The sequence below is a fragment of the Sander vitreus genome, chromosome 8 (genome assembly GCF_031162955.1).
Source record: "Sander vitreus isolate 19-12246 chromosome 8, sanVit1, whole genome shotgun sequence".
NCBI classification, from domain to species: domain Eukaryota; kingdom Metazoa; phylum Chordata; class Actinopteri; order Perciformes; family Percidae; genus Sander; species Sander vitreus.
In genome coordinates this window covers 13,986,627-14,000,085 of record NC_135862.1, presented here as the reverse complement: position 1 = coordinate 14,000,085, position 13,459 = coordinate 13,986,627, and the positions used below count along the sequence as shown (strand labels likewise).

Below are 13,459 nucleotides of genomic sequence, written 5' to 3'. Positions count from 1 at the left end.
TCATGACATGGGGTGCATGAAGTGGACACCTTTGGAGGTTCGCTATTGGCTGGTTCAGTGCTTGAGCTAGGCAATTGTGGGTAGACATGATTGTAATCCCATATTAACATTTGTCTGCACTGAAGAATCGCACTTAAAAAAATTGCTAAAGTCAATTTTTAGCTTTTAAGTTTTACTTTTTAAAAAGATTGTCAAAATCAGTCTTGAGACGTCTCACCACAAACATCTGCTCACCTTCATTACTGCATCTTTACAGCAGGGGGCAGTCAAACACTGCAGATTGTTGCGAAAACACTGGTGAATTTCAAAAACTGCTCTCACAGCAACTGAGACAAGAGGGCACCTCATTAACAAGACATTTTCTTTTATTCAATAAATAATTTACATTATAAACAGCTGGCATGTGGCACCACATTTGCTTTACATACAAACACAGTTCGATCTTTCTGGCATTTCTCATTCAGCTACTTTTTTAAAACTCTTTTCTACCATTACAAGTCTGACATAGAATTTCAAACAATAAGAGCTAACTGTAAAAGAAAACATAAAGTGCTTTAAATTCAAAAACATGAACGCCCCAGAACATGTTCCTACATTCCCTTTCTAGATAAGGTGGACTGCTTTCAGCATGTTTTATATAAAGTGATGACAACCAGCATTTTATCACTTCCTCCACTTCAACACTAGGTGGGTATACTTTATATATAGTAAAGAATATTTTGTTCTGTGGTGTTCATATTTTTGCAACAATCCCATTTCAAATAAAAAAAGGTTCACATTCACCAAAACATCTGATGTACAAAAACAGGAGTGATAAATTCAAAACACAACTGGTAATATACAAATTGTAACTCACAAAACATGTACAATCTCACATTTCACTTGTAGAACCATATACTGCAAAACTCACAACACAAATTACATCTATTAACACAAGATTCAACATTACAATCATTTGTATGATTATTTGTAGTCAAACTGCACCAATACATGTTCCAAATAGCAGTAGTAAGGCCTGCCGAATACTTCAGTGTAAAGGATATATGACAGTTAAACTGAGCCCGAGTAGTAACTGTATCTACAGGGATAACTTACACATTACCAGATACTGCAGTTTAGAGCCAAAGTTCAAATGGAAAGTGTTATCATGAAACACAAGAAACGCAAAGGTGAGACTGCTAAAACGGAAACTAATGTGGCTTTTACAGTGTGTTACTGTACTGCAAATCACCCACAAACACGATTTATATACAGTTAAGAACCCCCCTAATGTGAATTGTTTAAGACTGAATGATGGAAATTCAGTTGTGAGGGAAATGTTGGCACAGGGGCTTGTTCTTTGGCAATGACTTAAGCCATGAAATCACGTCTACAGACATATGCTTATCATTTACGCACAAAGCCACAGTCAGGTCAGCACACTGGTAGTCTATAAAATGCTAAACTGACTAGAGGTGACGTCTTTACAGCTAGTAACTACATCACTGAGACTTGAAATGGAGGGTTAAATTCACAAAATGCTATCAAAGAGGTGTCTTAGTTTGATTGGCTAATCTACTGTCTGTAAACGCTTTGAGTGCCCATTACGTTCTTTTGCTTTTCTTGTTAGCTACATTCACATTACAGATGTAAAATACAAAACACTGTCTGATCAACATGTCAGCTCAAACAATGGAGTGAAAGGCTGTATGACACTGAAAACGAAACAAGATTATTTTTTTATCAGTTCCCTTTTGGGATTTGCTACTTGGCTGATAGAGGCCATTTTGACAGACTGTGGAGCGCCTCGTCTTTTCTATTTCTGACATTTTGGGTGCAACAGAAAGACATGGGAAAGATGGCTCCCACTGGAGGTTTGTTATCTCATTTCTGGACTCCGGCACCCACAAACACACATAATCAACCACAGATGATGAATTCTGCACACATATTGTACTAATGTACACACAGGCACACATACACACACACACACACACACACAACCTAACAATATGACCCATTAATCTCCACAGCAGACAACTGGAGACGCTGCTCTGACATCCTTTTGGCTGAGTGCTTCCTCCAAAAGGCTCAGGCTTTTCCAAAGCTGGAAACTAATCAAACATAGAGCTGCTTCTGGCCTTAGGTTAACAAAAGCCCCTGTCAGGTCCCCTCGCTTCGCCACATGAGCCACGGAGGGCTTCACTGGCTTGGCACCAATGAGTGGATCAGGGGAGGGAGGATCAGCAAACTCTTCTTTCTGCAAAAGATCATCTTGTCCGGCTTCCCATAGGCATGCAGGCCCAGTGAGAATGTGGGATTTAATCCCAGGTGGATATCCTGAGCTCTGGAGTAGCTGGGGTCTCTCACCGCTGCTCTCATCAAAGACCAGTCCTATGAAGCAGCTAAATACATGTGATGATAGGTGGGAGCACGGGGACCTCGTCTTGTCATTAGACTGAAGTCAAGACATGACAAAACTAAAATGAGACTCAGGGCTGGGATGACCGTACTGGCAAGCCACCGGTCACGTCACAGAACCAGAGCAGAAGAGAGGAGCCGATGTACGACACAGCGATGGTACTCTAAAACTCACCAACAGATACACCATGAGGAAACTGTTGTAAAAGGGACTATAGATGAACTGGGCAACACTCAATCCACAACAAGACAGCAAGGACATTGAGGAAGAGGAGTGAAAGAAAATCTTTGCCCCTCTGTGCTGCATTATTCATAAAAGCATCATTTTCAAAGATGTGATGTCTGTTACTGTTTGAGTGGAGCATTTTTACATCCTCAAAGGCGTAGTAGGCTGCCATGGTGAAGTTTATGTCTCCAGAGGAGAGGAGATCAAACACGCAGGACTGAAAGTACAGGTCCTCCACTGGGAGCCGCTCTCTGCACTTGACCTTAGCGGACTGGTAGGTAAAGCCATGTGCCGCGGTGCCGCTCCTGGTCCTGCCTGCGATCTGGGCCTCCGCTGCTCGAGCCTTGAAGTTCCTGAAGTCGATGCGCTGGTTTGCAGGACAGCCGTGAAGACACAGGTACAAGTCCTGGTTATCACCTTCCTCCACAGAGTTCACAACTTCCTCAGGCATCCGCACAGCAAAGGTCAGGTAGCGGCCTACCTGCCGGACCACTATGGTTGTTCCAATGTACCTGGCCTGAATCTCCACATGCTGCCCAGGAACCTTCTCCACCACGCGCAGTGTGTTCGCTCCGTGTCGATCCCCTCCGTTCTTGGAGCCATCTGCAAATGCAGCTGGCAGCTCATCTGTCTCTGCGTGGTACATCTTCTGATCCACACATTCCTGGAAATTCTTAAAGATGATTGTCAGCTGCAGGAGGACAGAAAAAAAAGAAATGCCATTAACGTTGAGCATAAACGATCATATGTGCCTTTAAGATTCTCACAAATGCAAGTAGTCATTAGTTGCTGGGTTTTTCTGATCACATAGAGAATCCTAGTGGACTGCAGTAAATGTAAACATCAGATTTAGAAAGGAAAGTGCTTATACTTTTGCATTAAGAACAAATTTGTGCAATATGTGCCATTTACCCCACCACCCCACTTAAGTGTCATATTTCAGCCCTGGCTCAACATGGGGGAGGCCAAGGTAAACGCCCTCAAAAAACATGAGTCTCGGCCATGTAAAATCAGGCCTCAGTTTGCAGACACAAAGACGATCCATTCATAGTGCTGAAAAACCTGACTGTGAACCCCAGAACTATGCTCCAGGGAGTGGCGTTGGGCCAGGACAGAGCGATATACTCTGCAGCTAATTAAGTGAGACTGGTCAGGACTCTGCAAGCTTGGTTTCATCAGGACAGCAATGAGCCAGTGTCAAAGCAGCGATACCAGGACAGCCTAGGGACTCCGATGTCTGCTTGATTGGGAGGGGGTCTACGGAATACTCTACTAGCTTGAAAATCCATCTGTTGCACCAGTTCTGTCTCAATTCCCCTAACCCTCGGCTAACAATTCCCACCTACATTAACTTCTGTTTTTTTCCCTGGCTCATTCCTAAAGCATTTCATGAAAACAAACAGAAGAAAAATGCCTCTATTATCCCTCCATCAGAATGAAGATGGAAATAACCAGACAGTTTTATTTGCTGTAGCGAGAGCAATGCACCAACAAAGAGTTCTGCTAATGCAGATATTTTACCAGAGGGGCCTTGTTTGCACAGGTGGCATTGGCTGCTGCCTTGCTTTCTCTTTGTCCAGAATCAAGATCCTTAAAAAGCTGTCTCATTTGCTTCCAAGAATAACAATATAAAAAATGCTAAAAAAAACCCCACAAATGCTTAATAGAGTATCATTAAGAAACCTTGATTGCAGAAAATTGTACTTTCAATGAATGTGATTAAGGACAAAGTCCTCTTATGCCTCAGTCTAAATACTTCAGTTATGATACTCAATCATTGTTATCAAAACTTTGCCAAATCTGGACCAAAACTTTGCCAATTACAAGTACTCCTACCTCTTTGTTTTTGACCTCAAGTTCTACTGAAAACCATTCCAGGGACAGCCATCCAAACTAACCAATGTACCATTAATCAAAAATCACAATAATTAGGAATGCACTGCTGATTAAGCTATATAAGAACATATCTCATAACGTAGACAAAATAGCTACAGTTATGTACAGACACAACATTTCTTAACTTAACGTGCTCAGTGTGAGCTACATGTTAAGTAGGACAAACATCAGCCTGAGCTGTCTACTGTTAAAAGTGAAAATGGAGCTTTGTGTTAACATTTGATGCAGCACTGCTGTTATAATTCTAACATATCATTTATAAAGCTTATCAAGATCTTTGCTATTGAGCTGGGGTTGGCTTCATTATCTTTCATTATGGACCTCATCCAAACACTAACCAGAGTCCACAGTTTGACAGAGAAGCAGCCCCACAGCAGCTTGCACAAACAAACCACATGAAAGAAGAGACTCACACCAACAAAAATACCAACAACAAGATGTTCTGTACAAAAAATCACCAACAACGAACATGATACATCAATGCAGCAAGGTTCAACTAAAGATTATCCTAATCATAGATGCATTTGTTCATTTAAAAAAAGAATGTAGCCTAGGAAATGTCAGGAAATATTGAAAAGTGCCAAATTGTTTCAATGTTCCAGAGCACAAGTCTTCTAGTTGCTTTTTTTTGTCAGACCAACAGTCCAAACATAATAAAAAATGATAGAAAACAGAAAAAATACACATTTAAGATGCTAGAACAGCAAATGTTTTGGCATTTTGCATTATAAATTACTTGATTGATTAGCTGATTATCACAATAGCTTCTGAATGATTTTCTGTTGATTGTAGAGCTGAAACGACTGGTTGATTGATTAATTAGTCAAGCAAAAATGCCCAAAATGTCCTTGTTCAAGGTTGTCAAATGTGAGAATTTACTGCCTTTTCTTTGTCCTATGTGATAGTAAACTCAATATTGAGGTTTTGGACTGTTGGTAGACATTTGAAGATGTCACCATGGAAATTGTGATAGACATTTTTTCTTAATAAATGGAGAAAATGAACAGCAAGTGAGTCAATAAATGTAAATAATTTTTAGATGCAGCCCTAGTTGACTGACTGTTGACCAATAGTTATTGTTTCTGACCTAAGTAGACCATATCGACATCCACACAGGGTGAACAGAAAGGATCCCCACCTTGCTCGTGGCGGTGGCCAGAGACCCTGGCACCACCGGAGTGTTGGTCACCTGGACAGACAGGTATTTGTTGTGGATGAGCGGCCAGGCTCCTTCCACCTTACACGTCTGGAAGTCGTCACCAAATGTTCTGAGGTGTGGGTCTCCAAAGAAGCCACAGTGAGTGTAGTTGGGCGGCGCTGTGTTGCGTGGAAGACTACGCTCATATTGGCACACTTCCGGGCCATCGGAGCGCTCCTGACTGTCAGGCAGGAGTGGCGGGGGTGGAGGAGGAAGTGGGGTGCGGGCACGTGGTTGGGATGTCGGCCCCTCCTTGGAGCAGTTGTGTTGGCTCATTAGATCCTCTATGCCATGCTGGGCAGAGTGGTACGCCAAGTCCCCCCTGCAGGTTCGTGCGGTCCGACGTACACAGCTGTTGTACGCTCGCAGCGCTGTGCAAAACTCCTCCTCCGGTCCAGAGTTCGAGGTGGAGGCCCAAAATTCTGAGTTACACTTGAGGATCTTGCACTGCAGACTCACTGTCAGGGAGGATCAAGATACAGTTTGAACAAAAGAAGAAAACCAGAGCCCACGATGTCATTTGGAAACATGAATGTGACACAGAAAAAGTTATAAATACACTTTGGCTGTTATTTGATGGTAGTTTAAAAACACAGATTTACATAATACTAAATCTAAAGCAAGAATAATCAAGAACTATTTCAACTTATAATGAATGCCCATACAGTCATTGTTAGGCGGCAGTGCCAAATGTAGTCATACTATTGTTACATTCTAATTATACACATAATAAAATAAATAAATAAATAATAATAATAATAATAACAAAGCAGTATTTCTTATACTGTATTTTGCCACATTGTTTTGTCTATTATCTATTTGGCATCTGGTCAAAATGTAGGCCCATTAAACACAATAAAAGGCTAGAGAAAGGAAATAAAAAAGGAAAGCACCATGATATATTGCTTCTGAGTTTTGTTTGTACACCATAAAAAAATAACAATAACATCTATTCAAATCTATATATTTTCACAGCTTGAAACACAAATAGTGACCATAACGCAGATCTGAACCTCCCTCGGGTCAACCTGGATATAAGTTAACTTTGCTGTTTATTGTAGAGAAGTGTACTTCACACCCAGTGGCTTCTGGTTTATGTTAAAGTAAAAATGCCATTTGGGATCTTAATCTACACCTTTAGTGATAATAAACGCTGCTTGACTGTAGATTGTTGTCTCCAGCTTTATTGCCACATCCGGCCAACTCTTTACAGAAATGTTGTTCAAACATTTCTCAGGATGCCATGTTGCCACACTATGTTTGACTAGTATTACCTTAGACTAATAGAGCATTCATTTGAATGGGCTGTAAGAACTTTCAGCCAGTGTCAAGGGGGGAAGCCATATCAACACTTTGAAGTCACACTTTAAACAATATCCCTCCTCAAAGCTTCACCGCAGCTCTCTCCAACCCCCACATCGCTCTCTATTTACCACTCATCTGATAGATGGCAATAAACCAATCTTGATATCAACTATCAGTGCATTATCACTTTGTTGTTGACAGTAAGTGACTTAAGAGGAAAACTGATAAGGGGTTGGCAAACGTGCAAGGTGAGCTGAATGAGGTTTCCCCACTGCAAAAAGTGACCCATTGCAACCATTGTATTGTCAAATTACAAGGCTATTAAGTCAATTTAAACGCAAAATTGTGGGTGTCTAATATAACATTACACTGGCACTGGCTGCTGCAGTTCACTAGACCTTTTGAAAGATCTTAGATCTTATGGTGGACTTTAAACAAGGTAACAGGCACATTCAAACCACAATCACAATCACAAGCATACTCGCTAAAAAAAAGGTTTCAAGGGCAACAATCAAAAAATCTCATAATAACCCAACTTAAAGTTTGAAAAGCACAATTACTTTTCAAGGATCTAATGTGAAATACTGAGGCATGCACCCCACCCCTTCCCCCCAAAATCAAGGGTTGAGGGCTGCAGCAGCTCCAAAAGACCTCTCACTTTGCTTTGTCTTGCACTAATAAAATAAAGTAGCCTACAATGAAACACTGACTAGTACTAGGTTACTTGAACTAATCAAAGTGTGCGCTGTAATAGCATGGTTGTTCACTTTCAAGCCTGTTGTAATATTTTCCAAACCTTCAACTTTCTCCAGACGTCTGCACTTAAGCGCTTCGTCCTAAATCTCTGTGATCTAGCTAGTAGATTTTAATCATTTTTGTATTGAGTTTGATGGGATTCCAATTTATTTGCATGAATGCTTGAATTATAAATATTTCGCTATTTTTTATAACAATTTGCAGACTTCAGCAAAAATCGCATTTGTGGGGTAGCCTAAGTAACTCGATCTACTTCAATTATGATATAACAAAAATATGTCGGCTAATAAATAGCGACCGAACCTTGCAACGATGGTGCAATGTGAAAAAGTAGCGAGAGTTAACGTTAGCTAGTTAACTAAAACTAAAACTAAACTAACGTTACGTTATGATTTATAAAATTCAACAACATATCGGTGACATGCCAGAGGTTCGCCTTCTTTTTTAAACGTTTACTTTAAAACGTTTACTATTTACTTACTTTTTAAAACTTTTACTGTTTGCTTACTTTTTAATTCAAAAGTTAAAAGTAGCATCTTACCGGAGGGGAAGAGTGAGAGAAACACCGCGAGGACTCTGCACACGTCTAGCGCCGAGGGTCTTCCTCTTTTCCCCATAACCATCCATCCAGCTCGGGGTCGCACTTCACTCCTCTCCCTGGTCAAACCGGATTTAGGAAAGACAGTGAAAGAAGAGTTAGAGCCGCCGAGTACTTGTTGAGAAAACACAAGTCCATAAATGAGGTCTGAAGTCGGTCCCTTCTTCTCATCACTATCTGGCAAAACGTTTTTTGCACGCTCAGCTATGAGAGTTAACTCAACGGCACTCAGTGCGGGACAAACGGCTGAAAGCAGCCAGGCAATATATCTTCCTTTTAGGGAGTGTCGAGAAGGTGCAGCCTCTGTGGGCCAGCGGACACACTGAACCAATCACGGCTGCCTGTTCTGCCCTTAAACCCCCTCTCCAAGTTTCAAATTACAACTATAATGTGCAGACTTGTTCGACGACGACCGAGTCTTCAAGATCCACAAAGTGGTAGTCCACAACGCCATATAAGAAAGGTTTGATTTGCAGCTATAACCTCGCTGTGGAGGGGAAACGTGAAAAGGAAATCGTAGTTATCCCTCCACAGAGCATGTGTGCGGAGATCAATGCAGGGGAAAGAGTAGGAGAACAACCAATCAATATAAACAAACATCAAGTTTATTTTCAAAGCAGTAAATGATCTGCTTTTACCCTTCGTATCAGCACTCATAACCACGTTTAAACCTGTCATATCGTCACCTTCCTAAAATAATGGCCTATGTAATTTTTTGACTAAAATGATTTTTTTGCCTAAATCATCTCCTCATGGTGCTTGCCACTTCTGGTAAAATTGCCTACATCCTCAGTAGAACAGGTCATGAGATTCTACTCCTTTAGTATAATGGTCTATGTCAAGCGTGTGACTTAGGCCGTTCAGTTTTTTGTGTTTTCTGAAAAACCTGAAAAAATGACTTAAGCCATTATTTTAGGAAGGTGACGATATGTAACGTTATAGGCCTACATCACTTAAAATGGTGGCTACAAGCCAAGTTAACCTCTTCAATCCCACAGACCCACTGGTAGCTAGGTCAATTTAACTCATTTCTAAAGATATCACATTTGTCAGGCTTAGGCTAATGTTGGATAAATGTGTACAAAATTATGCACAAAACATTACGAATATTCACATTTGATTAAGTGGTGAAGCCAAAAAACATGGAGCCTTTGGTTTAAATGTTTCACTCACTGTAGGCATCATGTAACCTATAAACTAGATTTGGAACAAGCTGTTACAGAATATACATAATCAGTAGGGGTGTAACAATACATCAATCTGGATCAATATATTGATTCAATGATAAACGATCCAATATCATCGATGCAAATCATCTTTAAGATATGCCTTTATTTTGAAATTCTCGCTTTATATGTTATTCTTTTCATTAAAAACAATGGTTTGTTTTTCATTTAAATGTCTAAAAGAGCTCAGTAATGAAATTGTCAAGTCAGTTGTTTTTTTGTGAGTTAATATTATTGTAATTGATTGTGTTAAATGGGCATATGATAATTTCATATCGATCGTAGGGATCATATGGTTGTCCAAAGAATCAATATATCGTATCACAATAAAACTTTTGACATGATTAGAACCCCTAATAATTAGGGTTGCAACTAACAATTATTGTTATTATCAAATTAATCTGCTAATTATTTTCTTGATTAGGCCAACTTATTTGTCTGTAAAACCCATCACAGTTTCCCAAAGCCAAAGCTGACAGATTAAAATAGGTTGTTTTATCCAACCAACAGTCCAAAACCCAAAGATATTTAGGTGACTAAAGCATTAAATCCACACGTTTGATGAGCAAATATTTGACACGTTTGCTCAAAAATGGCTTAACACCAATTATCAAAATAGTTGCCAATTCATTAATTGATTAATCGCCTAATAGTTTCAGCTCCATGTGTCAGTCAGACAAACTAGGCTATAGGTGATGGGGGAATATTAATGGGGGAACTGGATTTGAAAGGGTTAACCTCCAAAACATAATCTATCAAATCAAACTTGATATTATATAAACTCATCCTCAGGTTGTTAAATTGCTAGAGAAAACACAAAGAAAATGAGCTGTGTGTTCTCAATGACACAGCGCTGGACAGGAATATTGTACTTTTTACTGATGGCAATAGTTTCCAGTTACCCAGCATATAATGGTTAAACTTGCAAAACCAACCATGATGCCTTGCTGTAGTTTAAACCACCCAACAGTACATGAAGTAATCAAAGCCAAAACCAAAGTACATGTACGCAGGTTAACACATCAACAATTAGAAAGAAGATTTTTTTTGTATTGTTGAGTATTTTTTGCATGTTGGTTTAAAGGATTTGAATACATTTCCACTACCTGAAGAGCAGGCAGCGATCCCCTCCTCTAAAAGGCATAATACCACCTCCTTTGATTATCGTGTACAAATGACACACTACTCCTGTCTTTTACTGCTATTCAAACCAAAATACTCCCAGACAGATGGCTGCGCACTCAAGTTGGCTGGCTGTATAGTATTTTTCCATAGTGTGGTGAACGTCTTTGTGAATGCTGTCCCTCTCATGGATGATGGATATGATTGTGTACAATGAGGTCTGAGCCTACACATGTTTTCAACAAGGGTGGCCCTGTGCAGACTGATTCCCAGCTCTAATTCCCATCTAAAAATGAATGACTGCATGCTGTAAGGTACACGCTGCTCTCTGATGTGTTTTGATGGACTGTGGAATTGTTTTTGGGCTTTTAGCAGCGACACTGCGGATGCAGAAGCAAACTCAAGAATAAAATTCAGCTATAACACTATAAGGGCTAAGATGCAGATATATTTAAGTGTGACAGATGTACGTGTCAGACGACTGTTGGTTAGAAAAAGCTCAGAATTATTGTTTCTTTATCACATCTGGAAAATACAGTAGATGGTGCCGATTAAACATTTGAAACCTGTTGCAGTGACTTTGCAGACAAAGATGCAACATGTCTGTACATTATTTACTATCAAGATGTTAATATGGGATGTTTTGCCCCTGCTCATATAGTTATTTGGTGAATTGGTCGTCAGTGTCTCTGTTGAAAAGAAATCCTTAGCCGATTACTCGTTTTAGAATTGTCTTTTTGAGACCGGTAATTTGTCATGAAAAGTTCTGTAAGCTTTTTTTTCAAATGTTAAAATAATGATTAGCCGCAGCCCTAATTCTCATCTTGAAGGCTAATTTGATCGGTTTGACTGAAAATTAGGTTAGGATCTCGTCTATTCAATAGCCCTTTCTCATCAAATGTCCATCATGCTATCAGCTGTATTTTGGCCTTTAGATGATCGTTTTAGTGACCGATCAATCAACAGATTGTTGGATTGCTTTTTAATTGAATGCGTTTTAGCTATGGGGTTTAACATCTCCATGTATGGAAATGATGAACCATGTATGAATTTGGAAACATCTCCACAGAGAGATTTCTATAGAGACATCGGGCACAGCATAAGCTCCACATGCTGTGACAGGTAAAGGTGACATAATATAACAATAAAACAACTCCATAAATTCAGTAGGTGGGCTACAATCCAATAACGTTTTATGGTGCTGCTTTAAATCTCTGATATCACCTGTCAGACATGACACAGTTTTGACATTTTTCTTGACCTAAATTTGATGTAAGTAATAATGGTGAACTGTTGCATCTCTTCTTCAGTGGTCATTTTTGTGCACTTGCCTACATTTTTCTATGCATCTGTCTGTCTTGACGGTGACAGCGGACTGATCCTTTTTTTCCCCAATAGATGGCGCTTGTTGTGAGCTCTGATATGAAACCTCAAATCATGACACAAACGCACATGGCATTATGAGGACAACCAAACCTGTCATTACATTTGAGATTTATAGACAGCTAGGTTATTGGTCTAATTGCAAGCTGTCATGCAGTTAGGATTTCAAATGTGTAAATGTGCAGCCAGCATTGCGCATTTGTCCTGTTGCACTGCTCTGAACAAGATCATCCTTTTTATTCCGTGTCAGATAGAAGTAGCCTCAACGGCATTTCTGGTTGGGAGTAGCTGTAATAAATGCTGATACAATGGTAGGCTAAATAAAATTGTGCTGCATCCTTAACTTAAGCCTATAGTAGGCTACTTCAAAAGGCACGAGTCAAATAACAGTTGTTATGCATTTTTTCTTGTTTGGATCAACCAAATTGATCACGTTTTTAATATTGCAGAAATCCAGCTCTCCTGACTGTACATCTGGCTGAAAAATACACACATTTTAGGACATAGAGATACAGTTTGAAACCCCAGCAAGCAAAGCAAAAACTGGCAAGACTCCTGCGTAAACTCAGATAATGGTAAAATTCTAAATAAGTCTCCAACTAACAGACAAACCAACCTTGGCGGCTGCATGGGCTCTCCGCGACTCTGGGAGTCCTGCAGGAACCCGGAGGACAGCGAACAGGAGCGAGAGGAAGCAGACTCCTAAAAAATCTCCCCCTTAAAAAAAACTCGTCCTGTGTGTCACTGTAATCCGAAATCAAACGCACTCAGTAGCTTTCTGAGTGTTAAATCCGCCAATCTATGCATGATGTCCACCGATCTGCTTCTCGGTGAAATGAAAGTGCTTTTTTTTTTTTTTTTAGGTGGGATTCATTTAAACAGCCACTTCTCGCACCCGGGGGGGCTCAGATCTCTGCAGCCATTGCTTAACTCATTTGACTATCGGTCGATCGGAAAGGAGACATTATGATAGATTAAGTCCAGTAATTGCCCTCATCCGCGCGTTGAATCCAAATTGTTAGCTATGGTCGACGTCGGGGAGAAAAAAGCCCTGAGGGCAAAGCTGCTGCTGCTGCTGCTGCTGCGTACGATCCGCTGTCTGGATGTTGTGAAATGGCTAGTTAGAAAGTGTGAGAGAGACAATGATCGGCTCTGCATGACGCCGCTGGGAGCCCCAAATCTCAGCTGTGAAACCCCCCTTTTTCCGAACTAGTTGTTCTCTCTTTGGGAGAGTCCTCAGTCTGGAGTTAAAAACACTGATTGTTATTTTCTGTTAAAGCAAGTGAAAGCCATGTATTGTCAGCTTGTCATTTCTGGATAGTGATAGGTGCCTTATTTTTTTTTTTTTT

The 13,459-nt window shown here is 40.2% G+C and overlaps 1 protein-coding gene across 1 annotated transcript; it reads right to left on the bottom strand.

The window, feature by feature from the left end:
- Nucleotides 1–347: 347 nt before the first annotated feature.
- rgma (repulsive guidance molecule BMP co-receptor a) lies at nt 348–13,189 on the bottom strand. Its single transcript, XM_078256927.1, has 4 exons — nt 12,727–13,189; nt 8,323–8,438; nt 5,661–6,178; nt 348–3,317 (listed from the first exon to the last, which is right to left on the bottom strand). The coding sequence occupies exons 1-4, from the start codon at nt 12,738–12,740 to the stop codon at nt 2,613–2,615; spliced, it is 1,353 nt and encodes a 450-aa protein (XP_078113053.1). The 5' UTR covers nt 12,741–13,189; the 3' UTR covers nt 348–2,612.
- Nucleotides 13,190–13,459: the final 270 nt, after the last annotated feature.